The sequence below is a fragment of the Opisthocomus hoazin genome, chromosome 1 (genome assembly GCF_030867145.1).
Source record: "Opisthocomus hoazin isolate bOpiHoa1 chromosome 1, bOpiHoa1.hap1, whole genome shotgun sequence".
NCBI classification, from domain to species: Eukaryota; Metazoa; Chordata; class Aves; order Opisthocomiformes; family Opisthocomidae; genus Opisthocomus; species Opisthocomus hoazin.
Window position 1 is genome coordinate 22382671 of NC_134414.1, and position 19793 is coordinate 22402463.

Consider the following 19793-nt stretch of genomic DNA (forward strand, 5'->3'; position numbering starts at 1 on the left):
TTGAATAAAATATTTGCATTTAAGTGCTTTGACTAATCTTTTAATGATTCTGGAGTTTCTGATAACAACTATTCTGCAACTTGGATAAGGATTTCTTGAATGCCAACCTATGAAATGCTTGTTGTGCTGTTCAGTAACTCAGGTTGTGAAGTCTATCAGAAAGACTGCAGAGGGAAAGAGGAGGAGAGCATAGGATTCTTTCCTTATGTAAGTGTGGGCATCAAACTAAAAAAAAAAAAAAAAAAAAAAAAAGCCTCACATCTTAACATCCAAGAAGATAGGGACCAGCAGGATAAAGCAGGAGAATGACCTTATTTTTCAATTTCTGCTTGACTAAAGACAGCTCTTGTCTACCTCCACAATCCTCATCAGTAACTGGCCAAGCAGAAAGCACATTACACATACACGCCACTAAGATATCACTGGCAGAAAAAGAAGCAGCTTTCAAGGCAAAGGGTTACCGCTAACACAGATTATTAGATTTTGAAGCATAAGACTAGTCGAGGAGGAAATGCTCCATAAATAAGATTAATCCTAAATGGGCATAATTCAGTTTTTGCATTTACAACGTCTGTGAATGACTGCAAATAAACACAAATATTATTAAGCAAGCATCTGTTCATACCACTTAATGAATTTCAGTATTGAGAAAGGAAAGCATTACGTTTTAACATTCAGTGCCCTGGAAATTATGTAATTATTAGAAGTGTTTACTGGCCAATATGACAACACACTAATACTTTTAAGCTATAAAACACAATCTCGCATCAAATCTTTCTATCAGTTCCACTTCTAGAACACTATGAATGAATGAATGATATCGGTTCGTAAATTAGTAATAAACCTAGTAAATGATAAAAAAGGCTGTTTCCTTGGCACACTGTAATTTCAATGAGATTTTTGAAAAAGAATGAAACCCCAAAGCCTGAATTACATTGATACAACTGAATCTTCATTACCTGAAGCTGTTTCTTAACACGTTCGTTTTTCTGTGTTTCAGTTACCCGTTCTTCCTCACTCCTGTGATTCATGACACCATCAGAAGATAATTCTGCACTGGCTTCAGCATTATTCTCATCGTGTTCATCATGTTCATTCTCTGTTGGAGGAATAACTGGCGGGGGAGGAGGGGGAGAAGGAGCAGACATCACAGATTTCAGTTCTTCTTTGGTCTTTTCCAAGTCCTCTTGGGCTGCAAAAGCCTAAATACAGTAAACACTAATTAGCATCTTTTAAAATGATTTATGACTAGTCAGAAAAATAAATATTTGAGATGTTTTCAGACACATGGAAACTGTCTTTTAAAAATGACGCTACCAGCTTATGCACTGAAAATTGTCATATAGGAATACAGGGTAAAAAAGGTATGACCCCAAACCAGCTGTAACAGAGTCCAGCCGTTTCCAGCAGCAGACAAGAGAAGAGTGAGAGAACAGCACAGTCATACCGATTGCTTTCCAACTTTCCTAGCCTCCTGAAATGAGAGGCTTAGGGACTTCCTAAATCAAAGGTCAAATTTCATATTTGACCAGAACTTCCAAGAATTTATTCACACTTTTTGAACCTGCGCACACAATTAGTATTCACATCCCATAGCTAGTAACAGATTTTGTGAAGAAATAGTATCTTGCTTTAAACTATCGTCCAGGTGTATTGGATGTGCCTTTGTTATTGTTCTGGCTCATCTTTTCACCGCCTCTCATGATTTTATACATCTCCCTCCTGAGGTGTCTTCTTTTCCAACATGAAGCTCCAATCTATTTCATCACCATACATAAGGAAGCACTTTCATATCTTTGACCACACTTTTGTGGTGAGAATCTCCCCCCCCTTCATAACTATTTCATATTAAGAAATGCGTTAAATAGAAGTATAGGCTGGCTTCAGTAGACTGGAGAACAAAATCCTTTAAGAAAAGCTTCTCTGAAGCCTAAGGGAAAGGGAGAGATTCAATCCCATGGACTTCCAGTGGGATTTCCGCACTCAACTCCCTTAGTTTCTTTGAAGTTCTGACTTCACACAGCACAAGCTCATTACTTTGTGCTGCCATTCTGAGGCTTCCTCTTCTTTCTTTTTCTTGGCCTCTTCTAGAAGTGCAATCTTGGCAGTGAATTCAGCAAGTTCTGCTGCCTGAAACAAACAAAAAAAATGAAGCAGGAGTTGTAATTTGGTATCATTTTGACTCTGCAATGGAAGAAAGAAGAGCTTTTGCTGTGATCTGACTTGAAAACCTTAGTTAGTTACCATCCATCACTTCTCTGCTAAAAGTAGAAATTTTAAGCATACGTGACAAAGGGAATGAATCACTACTGTTACCTGATGGAAATAAGTCCAGAAAAAAAAAAATTATCTGTTGCACTTCCAAAGCTTGCTGGGAAGGAGTGAGCTGTAGTTACAAATTAGCATTTGGGGCTGTTTCAGTTTAATACAACTTTAATGGTTCCACCAATAAGATTATGATTCTGGATCATAATCTCAGTACTACTGAGCTAAGTCTTGCCTTCAGAATCCTGTACTTAGTTTACAGAAGATCAAAAGCTGTTCTACAGTTAAGAAATAATTTCTTCTACTATTTTCATGCTTTTCTCTGTTATTATGTGCAAATCTTGAATTAGAAGTAGTCTCACACAGAATGCGAGAAGTTGCTGTAAATGCTGGAAATAGAGAGGAAAAAATCCAGCAAAAAGCAACCAAACAACCTCCCCTGAGTATCACCAACTCCCCACCATCACCGTCAAGCTTCAGAACAGACCTGCTTCAGATAACAGGCTTCCCAGTGGACTGCAGAAGGAAGCTACTCTTGTTCTCAGCTGGATAAACCTGACACTACTGGAAAAAGAATGTAGTGGGTATTGGCAGTCTGCAACGTCTATTTCATCATTTAATTTCCTACAGCCCCAGAGTTTTACTTTTTCTTGCAAGTAATGGCAAATGTAATGTAGTTTTCTAAAGATGTTCCCACAACAACCTGTAACAGTATTTCACATACTTTTACCTATGTTTCAATATACTTGTCCATTTGACAAAATAGATAGAACCAAGAGTAAAGGCTAAATTTTCAACTATCTTGTTCAATTTGTTTCAAAATAGGGTTAAAGCTTCTTACTAGCTGCTCCTGGTTCTTCATTTGATCAGCTGCCTGCTTGGCTAGAGCAGCTTTAGCTTCTTCAGCTGCTCGACGCTCTTTTTCTAGGCGCTCTGCTTCCTCTTTTGCACGCTTTCGTTCTTGATCCAGTTCTAGAGCTCTTCTAGTCTGTTCCTCTAGCTCTGCCGAAAGAAAAGTTTGCAGACAAGGTATTACTACCTGGCTCCTTCTCATATGTAACACAAATAACAGCTGCAATATGCTTAAAATAAAGCAATCTAGAAAGCTGACAAAGATTTATAAGGCTGCCTCAAGCTAAGAAGAGCTGTTGAGCATGTTATATCTGACACTCCATGTCCGATTCCCCCCCCCCCCTTTAAGACATACTTTGGATATACTTCATCTCATCCAACAGTTCTGATAGCCCAGAGTTTCAGAAAATTATCACCCCACTGACAAAATTAAACACTCAAATATATGTACATATACATGCACATATACTCTCACTCTTACTATTGAGATTTTATATACATTAAATCATCCTCTCACAGTAAAAAAAAGCAAAAAAACCTCCAGCTCTGCTCTGCTGACGTGCCTGACAGATTCCTTAACTGCAACAGACAATGTAAGCATGTGCACCCAGCAAAATGACCTAAGACCCATTGAAAGGGTCAGAAAAATTCTCCGTAGAACAGATCCAAAAAGGTACAAATGGGAAAAGTTTAAATCAAGGGAGGGATAATAGGTGTCTAGCTCCCTGGTTAGCAAAATACTGCAACCTAAAGGGTGGAACTCCGAGTGAAATAATCATAAAATCATAGGAAGAAGTAATAACCCACCAATACTGCAAGGTAAGATTTGCACAGGCAAAACACAATCCTCTGATGTGCAAAATAAAAGGACTATGAAAAAAGTCTTTCTGAAGCTCCTTGCTGATTCCAGTGATAAGTTTTCCACCACGTTTTTGTCTAGGCATAGCTGCCACAGATTCCTCCACCAGGAAACCTCAACAACTGCTCAGTTATTGGAACGATCTATTTCCCCTTCACCATATGCTTTAACACTAAAAAAGCATCTCCTCGGGTATGCTGACACATGCTTAATCTGCACTTGTAGTTTTAAGTAGGTCTCATGGAATCAATATTCTTGAGTTGGTTTCCCAGCCCTATTGCTTCAGTTACAAAATGAAATGAACAGCATTACAAGTAGGTGGAGTTGTACAAACACAGTACTTAGAAAATTAAATAAAATGCATAAATATTTAAACACACTACTCAAAATCTTCCCACGAAGATGGAGAAAGTCAATTACAGAACACAGACACCATTTATAGAAACACTTTTCCATATGCGAATAGAAGGCTAAAAAGACCAGCAACATATGAACATAATGTATTGCATCAGAAGTTGGGCTATACTGCTTACAGAAGCTACGAGAAAATGTGCATTGTTAAACCTTCAGAATCACCCCAACAGTGTTTTGTCCTGGGCTAAACAGCTCTCCCTTAAACAATTCCAAGGCACAGTTCATGCGTTACCTGCCTGGATGTGTCCAACCTGACTGAAAAATACGGGGGTAGCGCTAGAGAACAGTGCCAGGCATATGTAATTTACTTCCATAGATTTAGCCAGTGATTCTATCTATCGTGCCGCAAGCCAACAGCTATGAAGAGAGGAACAGAACTTGTATGAATGTGAACCAAACCTGAAGCAAAAAAATAAAACACGGAGAGGAGGGACTGGGAAGTAGTGGAGGCAGGGACTCTACAGGGTGGTTCAACACAAAGAACTGTGATTGGTGAAACTATGTTCATTCACTAAAATCTGACAAGATTTTAATTTTAAAATTCTCTAATCTCACAAGGGAATATGAAAATGAAGGAACAAGAAATTTCCAAATGAACAGCTGAATTCAACAAAATCCTAGAGGAATTACTTTGGATCTTCCTCTCCAATTGCCCTGCTCCCTCCAACTCTGGATTTTCAGAACTTTAAGCATGTCAGAATTCTGAGTTGAACTGTGTATGCATTAATTTCCTTTTTATTAAAGAAAATTGAAACTTTTGCTATATTAGGAATTGGGTTTCTATTACAAATATATACACATATGCACACACACCATCTTATAACTCTTAACATTGAAAAAGAATCTCTCAAATAATACATCACTAAATTCTTGTTATTAGCAGTAAAATAAATTAAAAAAAAAAAAAAAACACAACGAAGAAAACCAACCCACACATACCAAGAGAATTGTGGAACTGAACTAAACATCGTCATCAGATATAAGAAATACACCACTAGTAAGAGCTCACCTTTCTGAGCTTTCATTGTTTGTTCCTCAATTTGTCTTAAGCGTTCCATTAATTCTTCCTTTTCACGCTCTATTCTTTCCTTTTCCTTTTCTGCTATCTCCCTTTTCTTCTTCTCATTTTCTAATTGTGCCCTGAAAGAAACAGTAAAATGGGTTTTTAACCTCACACAAATTAAATTCTACTCTAAGGATGCTGGTAGCCTATTTTTCAGTTTACTCAACTAGCAGAGAAGCACATAATTTCAAACGTTTCAAATTCAGTTTACAACGCAAGAACCACCAAGCTTCTGTTTCAAAATACTGTACAAAAAAAAACAATTTATGAACAGAACTGATTACCACCCTTGGTTACAGTTCAACCAAGTATATCCACAATTATACTTGCATTTTAGACATGGCTGATGTTTCACCTGGACTAGAAATGGCTACGTTATTTTCTAAATATACAAAAGGTAAGTCATGACACTCTTCACTGAGTTTGCTTTAAAGGTTCATTTGTAGAGTATAAAAGTCCCTAAGAATCAAGCAACACGGAGTTAAGACTGTTTCACAAAAAACAATGAGAAACAACAGTACGGCTACTATTACTATGCTGAAAGCTCAAGAGAGATACAGCTTTCTATTAAGACAGGTGAGCCATGCCAATCCACACATCTGCTTACATCTTACAGAAAGAAAAGCAGCTTTCTTTTCTAGAATGCTAAGATGTCTGATATTCTATGACTTAGGGTTTTTTAAAAGGGTAGAGGAAGTTTTTTCTATTTCATGGAAATTTGTTAATTACCTTTCCAATTGTTTCTGATGTTTCTCCTCTCTAGCTTGGGCCTTCATCTGTTGCACTTCAATTGTATCAGGTTTCCTCCTCCTCATGTACAATTCATGATTTCCCATACACAGTGCCAAAATTCTCTTGTTAATTCTCAGACGGGGTGCATAAAACACAAAATCCTAGCAAAAATAATTGCAGCATATCCATTAACCTAAAAATACAGTTGCGATAAGACTCAAAGCATCACTGCATGCTTGCATTTGTTAAATTTAAGTTTACAAATATTTTGACATTCATCCTCTGAGCAATCCAACACCATAATCTGTAAATCTAGTTACTGTAAGGAACATGCAAGATAAATTCAAAATTACAACTCAGTTCCTCCATGTAGAGGTTTGCTAGCTTACACAAAATTATTTACTCAAGCTTCTAGAAAAATGAGACTATCCCCTACTCTATTTCAGAAAAAGTTTTGACTTAGAAAGTCTCATAAAATGTGCAACTGTAATACAAAAAAGACACTATGGCTTTTCAACATATCACAAGATATCAGTTGACTTAAAAAAAAAAACTTAACAGTATCAACCAGAATGAATACACAAAATAAACATACCGTACTTGAAAATCAAAATATCCTTTTGATTACTAACTATTCAACCAGTAAGAACCATAAATGTCACAAAATATTTACTCAGGCCATAATGACAAAGCAAGTCCCTGCAGGGTTAAATCTCTTCATACACAAAGGCATACTACTCTACACACTACTTACAGGGGCCTTTTTGTCAATTGGCTTTATGACAAATTTTTTGTCGTTAAAAGAGATGTTTCTTATTTCACTCCACGGAAAACCAATCTTGGGTGTCAGCCTTCAAAGAGGAAAAGTTCTCATTAGAAGCAGCAAAGATGTGCATTTTATATATATATGTCCAGTAAGTCTTAACTCCGTACCATTTTCACTATCACACTTCATTACATTTATAAAACAACAACAGTTCAAGCATATTTTGGTAGACAATTTTTTTTTATACACATTATTCCATCAAATAAATAAATTACATAATGAATATGTTACATGGCACTGTAACAGAAGGAATTTAGAAATTTCAATTTGTGACTTCTTCTACTACCATTAAATAGATGCTAATTTGTGACTTCTACTATCGTTAAATAGATGTTAAACAGCACAATCACGTGCTGGTTCTTTATAAGCTATTGACAATTTTACTTTCAGTGAAAAGAATAACTATTTAAATTTGAGAAAAGTCTGACATTTCAAAGACTGAAATTAAATTATTCTTCAACAAAGTTGTACTTCTGTTTAACTGAGAAGATCCATGCTCTTACATTTCCAAAGTTCAAGTTAAATTTATGTCCCTTGCATCTTACTAAAATAAATTCAGTTCAGAAACCATTACAATGTCATGTACCAACCGCATAACTGGAAGTTTTTTTCCTCTGTGAGCACAGAAATTTTTTTCAATTTACATGATCTTAATTGCAAGCAGGAGTTAAACAATACCAAAAATTGATTGATCGTTCAATCTGAGCTGAACATTCTCTGAATATTTTCTTCTTTCAGGAGTTATATTGCCATCTAATGGCAATTAAGACTTACAGAATTATGTTACAGAGTATATACATTGAACAGCATTAAGTTTCGATTCAGTTGACAGCTGTTATCTGGTGTTTGACACAACACATTTTACTTCAAATCACTGTTGACATCAGACACTACTAACTAGCGTTTGGAAAGAAATAAAAGAAGTAGTCTGTTCTTCAGATTCTACAAAGTTTGTACATTTCAGCTTTATCCCTCTTCATATAGGACAGAATCTCTGATCTCTATATCAGGACGCAAGACTCATCTATTTTCTTTGATGTCTAAAAAGTTTCACTTTCAGATACCGAAGTTTTTCATGCTCCAACAGCCACAATACTAGTCACTCCTCATGGTAAAACATTTCTCATTAAATATGGTGCTCAGCTTCTCAATGTCATTTCATCCTGACTGAAGGGCAAGTCTTGAGGGAGTGAACAGTACATAAAGAAACCATGTAAAGATGGTCTAGCTATCATACGTCCATGTTAAGCAACATAAATTTAACCTTCCACAGAACTGCTCTTCCTTTCCCTTCTTCTGCATCCCTATTTAATACTTAAAATTCAAATATTCCAGCAGTTAACGGCTATCCCTCTTTTTCTTTTACATCTGTTTTGCCAGATGTTATTGAACACACAATAAGGTGGGGTTTGTATAATCTCAGATAGGATCTCCTAGGACAGAACTACAATATGAGTATTAGCCACTTACCTATCATCATGCTCATAAATATTCAGACCCAAAGCATCAACTCCTAGCCACAACTCGGTTCCTTTTTTATTCTTTATTTCAAAATAGTTGACTCCATACATTTCCAAGTCTTGTGCTATCTTAAGGTATTCCATCATAGAATCTTCCCTGATGAAAGAAGAAAATAATAGCATAGTGTAGACAAATCAAAAGTACGTTGTGAGAATAAGGGAACTGCAGAATAACTACTTAGCATAAAATTTGGTTAGCAATTAAATCTCTTTGAAATTCACATGTACATTGACTCAGATACTTGTAGCGATCTACATCCAAATACCTAAGTACAGTCCAATCTGGAACGGGTTGTCCTGAGAGTCAGTGGAGGCCCCATCCCTGGAAACATTCAAGGTCAAGTTGGAGGGGCCTCTGAGCAACCTGGTCTAGTGGTAGATGTCCCTGCTCATTGCAGGGGGGTTTGGCTAGACGACCTCTAAAAGTCCCTCCCAACCCAAAGCATTCTACGATTCAATCACTGCACTTCGTCTTTTCACCCTGAGAGCTAAGGAAACACTAAATATACCTTAGGCAGGCAACTGTGGAGAAAGGTGGTTGATAACTTTGCCAGAAATCATGTAGATAAGCCAACAACCTAACTACAAACTCAGCCCTCACTGAAGCTTTCACGAAGTTCCTGATAACCACCTACCCTGGTCGGAATAAAAGAAAGTAGTTTCCAAACAATTATGCCGCCTCCCAAAATACATCCTAATAATAATAAAAAAAACCTTAAAGGTCTTAGAATATTTTTAACTTAATTACCTTAACATTCCCCGATGCTCTTCATGCCAGTTCTGTATTCTTTCTTCCCACTGTTCTTTTGTCAGTTTGTGCTGTTCTAACACGCTGTGAATAGAAGTTGTTGTTATTACAATGACACTGACAACCAATTTAACCTCTTAAAGTTATAAAAGAAAGTTTGGTTACGCAGCATAACATATGCTTTAATTGAATAAACTTCAACATGACTTCCTATACACGGCTCATCTTTTTAAAACGGACAGACACACCAACTTTGTATTTCCACAAATACACTTCTAAAATAGTGTGAAATCACTTCTTCTTTCATGGTATTCTATACTCTTTGTAATACAAAAGTCACACCACAGCATATTTCACCTTTCAGTAAAGTCATAAAATGTAACGTTCAGAACACCTGAAAATGCAGACCTATAAAATCCTCATACAACAATGCTGCAAGTTAATCTCTAGGTACACATAGATATACTCAAACTTTCATTCTGCTATGAAAGAAAAAGTAACACATTAAGACAAGTTAGCAGACTAGTTTGTGAAGGGGGTGTTGGGATTTTTGTTTTTGTTTGGTTTTTTTTGTTGTGCCTTTTTTTTTTAATAAATAAAATCAATAGTGAAGCAGTTTCAGAAAACTATTTAGGTTTATCTACAGCAGACCGCAATGATGGAATTATATTTTGGTCTACATGAACTTTTAATGTAGTACTGCAGTAAGAAATCAAATGCATATGATAACTCTATTATGCTTTTACTCCACGTACCTAGCATTTCAAGCATTCCTACAGAAATTATTTTACAGGACAATTTAAAAAAAAAAGTCTCCAAGATAATCTTAAAGAATTCAGAACAGGTTTTTTTCTTCTTTTCTCTTTACCCAAGAAAGTAAGGATTTACTACTTTCCATACACTTTTAGCAAAGTACAATAAGGAATAGACTGAGTGATGCAGAAGATACTAATGCACTGATTCTTCTGTTATATGACCTCTCTGTCACTTGATTTGCTACTCTGCCCCATATCTAGTGAAGTGTACTTTTCAGTGGTAGCCACATTTCATTTTGATTTGCTTATTGTGCATGTGTGTTAACAGCTTTTCCTCTTCAAAACTGAGGCAGAGGTTTTTGGTTCTGCACCTGCACAAAGCTGACATGGTCACAGCTAAACTATACAAAAAAATGTAATGACAATACATCCTTTTTGCTTGTTTGTTTTCTCATCTTTAGCCTTGAATATAAGTCTAAACCCTAAATATAATACTTACAAAAGCCTGTTACAGAATACAAAGTAGAACAGCCTGCTTTGGCTGTAATAACCTAAAAGCATCGTGGCAATCATTTACAAGTTCAAGTTCCTATTACATAATTCCAAGTCTTCTAGGACAATGTTAATTTATTAAAGAAGTTCCATAATTAAATCAGGACTGATCCTTACATTCTGCTATTTACATTGTGAGCTGCTTTCTACCATTATTTCTTCTACTCCTCCACCAGATATTTACAAAACATTCAAAAGCTTTCATAGCAGTATAATATAAAGCTAACAATCAAAAAAAACAAAGGACAAAACAGGATATTGCAAAATACACTGTCCCAGGATCACGCCACACAAGTGCCCATCTGAAAATAAAAGCCCTGCTCCCAAAGCTGCTCTTCACAGAATGGTTTGAAACTGAGGTTGGAACTGACCTCTGAAGGTCCTGCACAAGCAGGACAACCCACAGCCAGTTGCCCAGGACCACGTCTAGACAGCTTTTGAATATCTCTAAGGAGGGAGACTCCACAAACTCTCCAGGCAACCTGTGCCACCACTCGGTCACCCTCATGGTGACGTGCTTTCTTGGGCTTTCCAAATTAAGTTAGATTTCTACTTCTGTAGAAGTTCTTTGCACTTTCCTCTTTCTGAATTGAATTTGAGTTGAAAGACACGAAGTGACAGGCACAAATAAAATACATTTCAACGCTATTTTTAATTGTATTTCTTTACCGCAAAGGTGGCCAAACACTAGAACAGGTTGCCCAGAGAGGCTGCAGAATGTCCATCCTTGGAAATACTCAAAACGCAACTGGAAAAGACCTTGAGCAACCTGCTGTAATTAGAGTAGAATATTTAAGTTGGAAGGGATCTACAGCGATCATCTAGTCCAACTGCCTGGCCACTTCAGAGCTGATCAAAAGTTAAAGCATGTTGTTAAGAGCATTGTCCAAATGCCTCTTAAACACTGACAGGCTTGGGGCATCAAACACCTCTCTGGGTGACTCTACTTTGAGTAGGTGAACTGGACTAGATCTTCAGAGCTCCCCTTCCATTCTCAAATGATTCTGTGTTTCAGCGATAACCTCAAAGCTGGCAATGTCTTTGGTGACAGCCATCTCGTCATTTGGCCCCCCCCCATTGTCTCTTGACATGTTACTGATAAAACATCAATAGCAGATATGCAAGGACTATTGCAACAGAATAACTCAGCAAGGACTTGATGCCTTGTTTTTACTACCCAGCTCATAGTTTTGAGCCAAGAAATATGCAGTGGTTTTGACAGGTGAACATTAAGACTATAATTAACGGGAACCACAAATCTTTTCTCACCTTTTTCGGTAAAATTTTGCAAAGCTAGTCTACTTTGGGAAACAAGTAAGTATTTTTGATATTATATTGTATGTTGTTCTGTATATTGTATATATGTGATATTGTATATTGTTCTGTACATTGCATATACTTTATACAAGTATTTTTATGATATACTTGTTAATCTTCTAGCAAATTTCCTGATGACAGGAGGCAAAACAAGAATAATAGTGGTGGAATGAATACAAAAACTATGTGCTCACTCAGTGCAGACTGGCACGCGACTGGTTGAAAGCATATGTCGGGAAATCATCTGAACATTTGTCTACTGAAAAGGAGCATCTAAAGTATTTGAATTTGTGTTGTACACAAGCACTCCCGTTTTCACAGGCTGTCATCATAACTGAGGAAAACCAAGCTTTGTGAACTAACATATTCAGTAATGAGTTTTACTGGTTCTACATCTCTCTGCCTTCCTGACAAAGGGTATTTTTGTAGAAAGAGCTATAGACTTCACTGTCACAAGAAGGAAGTCAACAGCCAAAACCAAACTCTTAGCCAGGATTTTTAGAAATCTGAAACATTTTCACAAATATTTCTTTCAATATCTCACTACAATCCTTTGAAACGCTTTTTCGCTTACTAGAGAATTCTCAAGTTTAGTTACACTGATGAGTGAGTTTCTACTTTTAGTTTTCAAACCAAAGAGAAAAAGCATACGAGTTTTAAGGAAACCTCAAATAATTCCACGGCTTTAATTTCTCTGAAGAGGCATTAATGTTACATACCTAGCAAGCACACATTTGTCCACGATACATCGCTACGGATTCAGCTACACCAACACAACTGTCTAACTTTGTACACTTGCGTTGCAGGGCTTCTCTTGCTGACAAAACATGCCAGGAGCACAGTTTCAGTTGCATAAAGAAAGAGAACTATAGTCTCAGCGTTTACTTTTCCTAACCACCCAGATGAGTGACTGATACAACAGCAATGGCAACAATTTAGTTTCTAAATTTTCTGTCCAGGTTAGCATTTTTCTGCAATATATTTTATTTGCAATATACTTTATAATTATTTTCAGGAAATTATTATCCTGGAAGTGTACAAAAACATCAAGAACTGAAGAAAAGGAGTAAGTATCAAATGAACCTTAGTGACTTCTATATTGTTTCGATTTTAAATTTAGCAGAAGCAAGCCCCCAGAAACATTAGATCATTTTGGAGTACTTTGGAAATTCGTTCAACTAAATCTGGGCAGATGGCTGCGGACAGGACAGAAAACAGGTCTCAAGAAACACCATGGTCGTGACACTTCTTCGTTGGAGTCTAAATTAGGGTCTCTAAATTTTAGTAGCAAAACACACACACTTAAGAAAGCTACCATTAAATACACATTATCACTTAATATTTTAATTATAAAAAAATGTGCTGTAACTAAGTTCATATGCAGCAGATCATGCAAAAACATATGTAGTCTCACTCACCGCTGAGGGAGAAGTCTGTCATTGGCTAGGTAGCCTAGTTTATGTATGTCCTTACTGTAATCTCCATACTTGGACTGGACAGCATAAGAAGCCAGAAGAACTGCAGTTTCTGGTGGGCAATATATTTCATCATTTAAGATCGCTTCTTTGACTTGCAGGAAGAAAAGTCTTTGAGTTATTTCCTGAATTAATTCTTCAGATACATCCTCTGGAAAAAACTTGGCCCTGAACTTAAACTGCAAAGGATTTTCTTTCCTTACATCTTGCTGTGTTACCTGAGCGATACGAATAAAGAAAAAATAAAAAGAGGACTAAATGGTATATTAAATGTAAGTAACTCAGTAGTATTGAACACTTTAGTTCCTCTACACGGAAATTCAGTGGTTCCTGACAAGCCGACTGTGGAACTCACTAAAGGTTCACACAGCACTGAAATCAAGTACACCAATTTGGATAAATCAGACAATTCTGAAATACCACTCAAATGCTGTTTAAGAGGTTTTTTTTGTAAGCTTGTGTGAATTTGTATTTATCAAAGATCTGGAAAAAAAGAAGTTGCAATACATATAAAAAAACACTATATCCAAGGATGAATTGCAAGAAGTAACCAATCAGGGTTTAACAAGGTTTCTTTAGTAAGAACTACAGCACTTTTCTTCAGTATAAGTGTAAAAGTCTTTGAACTATTGAACTAAACACATGTGCTTTGTTCCTGTGCAAAAAACATAATTCCATTAATCATACTACTTTTCTAGACAGGGTAAGCCTTATAACGATGATTTTTGTGAATAGATCAGATGTGGTCATCTTAAGTTCTAAGTGAGCGTGTATTTCAAATCTCAACAAAAACTCATTTTTATGGAGAATGTTCCATTTCATTTGGGCTCAGCTTTCAGCACTGATTATGACTAAAGCAAAAACATTCAAAATTAAACTAATTTTAACATAAAACAATACAGTGATTTTTAAAAGATACATTCATAACAAAATAAATTTCCTACATCCCAATTCCTCAAGCACTTTATCACACATTTCATTTTATGTGAACTAGTAGTCCCACCAGAACTCGTTCACTACACATGAAATGATACATCTGTTTGCTTTCCTTGTAAGAAGTATCAAAAACTGTAAATATAATGCAACCATTTAATCACATGTGTAAGGCAGCATAAGTACTATATTCAACATTTCAGATATCAATTTTAAAAGTTTTCCTCACTTTTCATTATTGTCCATCTGTTTCCAATTTACGTACACAGTATTTCACTTTTATCTCACCAGCGAAAGATTAATTGTGCTCCTGCCATAATAAAACCTTACTTGCATATCTATTCTGTGATTTATCAGACTTTATCTGTATTTAATACAAATATTTAAACAGTAACTTACAAGTTGGAGCCAGTTTATGATGACGCACTTAAGAACTAAACACTACAAGCTTATAAAAGTAAAAAAGAAAACTTCCTTAGGCAAAGTTAAAAAAAATGGCACACCACTGCTGCTCCTGAACTGTACCAGAAACTTAACTTGCTAAAGACAGTCATAGAGCAACATCTCACATATTTTTCACAAGTGATGCACCAAATCCTGCAGTCTCCAACCCCCTGCAAGCCATTAGGGTTAACAAAATACTTATAGCACTAAAATGTTTATTGCTTATGAAACAAGACACAGATATGGAACTCTAAGAGACGGCTTTGGTGGTTAGCAGCACGTTTAACTCACTGGATTTACCACAGAGGAGAAGGAAATATTATATATATGTAGACAGTGTGACTTGCTCCTAAAAATCTCCCAATTTACCTCCTAATACTGAAGATAAAAAAGGTGTTCTTGATTAAGTTGAACTAAAAAGCCCTCTTTATTCTAAACAATGTCATTAATAACCTGACAGTCAATAAAATAAAAAGCGACCATTCAAATTAATAAATAGAATTTTAAGTAAAATAACCTGGTTTCCCAATAGCTGCGAGACACAAGGTGCTCAGTGCTGGTTGGGGGTGGGGGGGGTGGTGCAATTATCCTACAATTAATCTATTTGATACCTAAACAGAAGTTTTGGAGCCTATTATTAGTGCCTTGCTTAAAAATCTGTAGCTTTATACATAAAAATCTCTGAAGCTCAAATACTGCACACCCACACCCCCCCCCAGCTATAAAACATTTATTATACTATATTTTGCTACATGAAAACAGGACAACCACATGAATTTAAGTTCTCCTAATGCATGCACTACCACAGTACTGGAAATACAGGAAACAGTTATCTTCTTGTCAAATTAAATGTTGATGCAGCTTTGCATATTCTTTTATAACTAAACTTAACACTGTATTTTGTCATTTACAGCAAATGAAAAGCAACGTTTCAACTAAATTTGAAGCCAGCTATATCTCACCTACTACTAGAAAGCAGCAAGCCTTACAGAAGTGTATTTCAAACTGTACACTTGCCCACATGTTAGGGAATTGTTACCTTTTTATTTAGCTTCAGCCAAGTTGAGTAGCCTTTGCTGTCCACATACTGTAGCCCAAAAAACCAGACTTCACGAAGACCAACAGTTTTCACCACCTACGGATAAATGATCCAAAATCATCAGCAATCACTACAACATGATTTTTTTTTATGGTAATTTAAGCTACAGAAACCATCTCAAACCAAAACATAATCAAGCTTTACAAGAACAACAACAAAAAAAAATTAAAATAGCAGCAAAACATCAGGTTCAGGGAAGCATTCACGTCAGAGTTCTGAGTAAACTCAAACACCATGTTGCCAAACTACCAACTGGAGTGTGCAGCTTACTGCATACATCAAACTCGGCACCCAAGGAATACAAGGTAGCAAACAGGACCCTAATATTTGAAAGCAGGTCTGGGAAGTGATCTGCAGACAACTCCACTTCAACAGAAGACAACCAGTGAAACTATAATAAAGAATAATATTTGTGGACAAGTATGATGTAGTGAGGATGAATCACCTCCTTCAAATATTTTTGCGATCTTGTAAGAGTTAATGATAACAGGGATAAGGATGATCTAGCTGATACACCATACATGGATTTCCTGTAGATTTCTGATCAGGTCTATTCCCAAAGGCTACTAAAGAAACAAAATTGTCCTTCAATAGCAGGAAAGCCTTTTTTATGGATATTCTAGTTAAAAGGAAAGAAAAAAGCAAACTGTTTTCACAACAGACTTGTAGTGTAACCACTAGGAAAGTCCTCCAGGACTTCATATCTGATCTGCAAAAAAGGATGAAACTGATGTGACAAAATCTGCTGCAGAAAACCCTCCATAAAGATCTGTGAATGAACGGTAAAGGAAGATGAATTTCAATAAAAGATGATATTTAATAAAAACAAATTACTGTATGTAAAAGACAATAATGTTAATTACGCAAAGTTCTCGTAAAGGAAAAAAGCAACAAAGCTGTAATATTACTATACATGTCTATGGTATTCCAAAATCTCTAATGCTATATATGGACTGGTCACAACAACTTAAAAAAGGATGTTGCAGCACTGGAAATGCTTCAGAAATGTTGAAAAGAACAATCAGTGATATTGAACATTTTCTGCATAGCTGAGAACTAAGGCTACTGACAGAGAATGAGGAAAGGAAAAACATAATACAGGCCTATAAAACTTGTACGGCATGTAGAAGGAAAATCATTATTTATTATTTCTCATAATGTACGAATTAAGAAAATCAACACAAATCATTAGACAGCAGGTTCAAAGCAAACAAAAAGAAGCACTTTTACTACAGAGTATAATGAAATTGTGGAACTATCTTACAAGTCTTTGGCATAGTAAAAGTACACGTGGATTCAAAAATCAATTAATCAGAAAGGTCCAGCAAAGATTATCAAATAACTGTAAACTCTGGCTCCAAAAGATCCAGTATGGCAGTACTTACGTATGTTCCCAGGTTGGACCATGCTGGCAAGCTGGTTTATTGAAGGCTGTTTTATGGAAGCATTCAGATGCATGTGAGGTAAACAGAATTTTACACATAGATCCTCCTCCATTTTAAAGTAGTACTATCGGGTTGCAAAATTAAGATTTTGAAAATTAGAAAATGTCACAAGATAGCTGTGCAAACTTAGTTCTGATGCCTTGCATATTTGTATTATTACTTAACAATTACCCAAGTGTGCACCTTTTTTCCTCCTCTACCCCTTCACTTTCAAGTCCAAAGCACAGAATGGACAATGTTCATGGATCCAATCTGATTCCTTTAGTGAACACAGTTATTATCTCTAGAATTCCAACATCATTTACTTTAGAATATAAGAAATGTTAAGAATGGATTTATGTTACTAGTATGGTCCTGAGTAACATTAAAATTTGGTGTCCAACACAGAAATTTTGGACGTGCTGCTTCTTTTGGCACAGATCTCCTATATGATGCTGATCAAACTACTTAGGGTTGTATCACATGACTGAGAATGCTCTTCACTTTGCAGCTGTCCAAGCTGAGCTTTTGTACCTGATCAGCACTCTGAGCTGCAAAGGAAGTCAATAAGAACTGCAGATGCTCAACGGCTCTGCCCATAAGGCGACAAGTGCTTATGCTCACATTACAACATTTTGCTCTCACCCGCTAACAAAGGCCTTTCAACTGAGATGCACATTGCACATTATTTAAATACAGACAACTTGTCTACTGCAACGCAGATTTACATGTGCTTGCAAATCAACACTAAAAACAGCTTACACATTAGCCTTTTTTACTTCACGCTCCACAAATAAGGAAGAGCATTGTCTATCACTGCCTCTCTGCTCAAAGGAAAGAAAAAAATTTCCTGAAACTTTGTACCAAGATATTATCAGCACTTATGCACTGCAGTAGCATGATATGAAAAATAAGTACAGAATGAGAAATGCAGGAGTTTGATTCTGGCTCAAAAGACTCATTAAGTTGCTTCAGGCAAGTCTTCATCGCATCCGTAAAACAGATTTACTCACCATCACATCCTACAATTTCAGTATTAATAGGCAATAAAAACTTCTTGGAGAAGCAACCAGAGCAACAGACATATTTTAGCAAATCAAAACGTACACACAAAGACAACCTAGCAAGAATTTCATTGAGTAAGCTTCCAAAAGATCCTAAGGGAGGCTTCTGAGATATCTGGAAATGACAGTGGGGTATAACTTAAAATAAAAGAGAACAACCCTCCCATTTTTTCTGCATGGCAACCACAGTAAACCAGAGGTCCTGATGCTCAGTGCTAACACCTTACTGAAAAGAACAAAGCAACCCCCACCATTACCACCGGTGTGGAAACATGCCCACTACAGGATTTCCTCTCCTAGGAAAGTTATAGATGTTAAATTGGTTGATTGAACGAGGAGAGTGTCCCTCTTGGCCATTCTGACCACTGACAGGATAGACAGAAGGACTAACAGTAAATATGCTAAGACAACTTCTGAAATAAGAGCAATTTAAAAAAAAAACAAACAAACTTAAAAAGGGATTGTGCAATAAATTAGAACTTTACTGAGTTTCACAATGGAAGAGAAAAGAGAAAGCCACAGATGTCAAACGCTGAATTCTAGTCTGCTAGCAGATGAAGATGATGAAAACATATACATGGCAAGGCAAACAAATCAACAACTGCAGAAAACACCAATTAAAAGCTTAAAAGAACCACCGATTGAAAAAAAGGGCAAGTTATTCACCAAAGATGTAGAGGAACACTAGACAACAGCTAAATTCATGGAAAGGTTATTTTCTGCACGCAATAACTAACAAGTCTATTGTCATGTCCACCATTTCTGCGTAAGCCTTGAAGACCAGTCCTCTCAGTAACATTGCTATTCAATCCTCTTTCTATAGAGAAACAGCGTAACTTTTGTCTGAAAACTTTATGCTGGTTTTCAGGTGTTGATGTTACTCTGTGGAACTCACATACGAATTTAAGATCAGGCTGAAAACGCTTCTCTCCTCACACACAACTATGCTCGTTGATTTTGCTTGACCTAACAGTTTTTCAGTTTAAACTTCAGAAGCTGATTGTAAAAGCTGGTGAGATGTGAAAAGCCACACAGTGAATTGAGGAACAAAGTTGAAGAGAGCATGAAAAAGAATTCAGAGCTGTATCTTTGTTCACTGTTTGTGAATGCCCCAGTTTGGATAAACCTGATTACCTGGGCACAAGACGTTACACAGCAGAATGTCACCCCACCCAGTACTGCATGGCAGAAGATAGCAAAGGTTGGCAAAAGACAAGTAACAGCTTGAGGCTTCTGTGCCACAGAATAGCATACTTTTTATTTATGGTGGTGTTAGTTAAACAAAAAGCAGGACAGTCCCTTTCTTCAAGCAGTCTGTAAGAGTCATGAAGTCTATTCCTACGTAGAGGCTGAAGATACATGGCTACTGATGTTAGAGAACAGGGCTGGTGGGTAGAAGTGTTAGAAGTCAGGCAGTCATTTCAAAAACTGCAAATGAAATTTCTTTCCTC

The 19793-nt window shown here is 36.5% G+C and overlaps 1 protein-coding gene across 1 annotated transcript in view; it reads right to left on the reverse strand.

Moving 5' to 3' along the window:
- RDX (radixin) overlaps window positions 1-19793 on the reverse strand; it is a 42625-nt gene that overhangs the window by 2402 nt on the left and 20430 nt on the right. Inside the window, exons 4-13 of the mRNA XM_075418535.1 lie at window positions 15795-15890; window positions 13322-13596; window positions 9280-9363; window positions 8482-8628; window positions 6940-7036; window positions 6183-6346; window positions 5400-5530; window positions 3107-3267; window positions 2038-2130; window positions 960-1202 (exon numbers count right to left, since the gene is read on the reverse strand). Coding sequence (XP_075274650.1) covers window positions 960-1202; window positions 2038-2130; window positions 3107-3267; window positions 5400-5530; window positions 6183-6346; window positions 6940-7036; window positions 8482-8628; window positions 9280-9363; window positions 13322-13596; window positions 15795-15890 — 1491 coding nt within the window. The remainder of the gene's footprint in view (window positions 1-959; window positions 1203-2037; window positions 2131-3106; window positions 3268-5399; window positions 5531-6182; window positions 6347-6939; window positions 7037-8481; window positions 8629-9279; window positions 9364-13321; window positions 13597-15794; window positions 15891-19793) is intronic.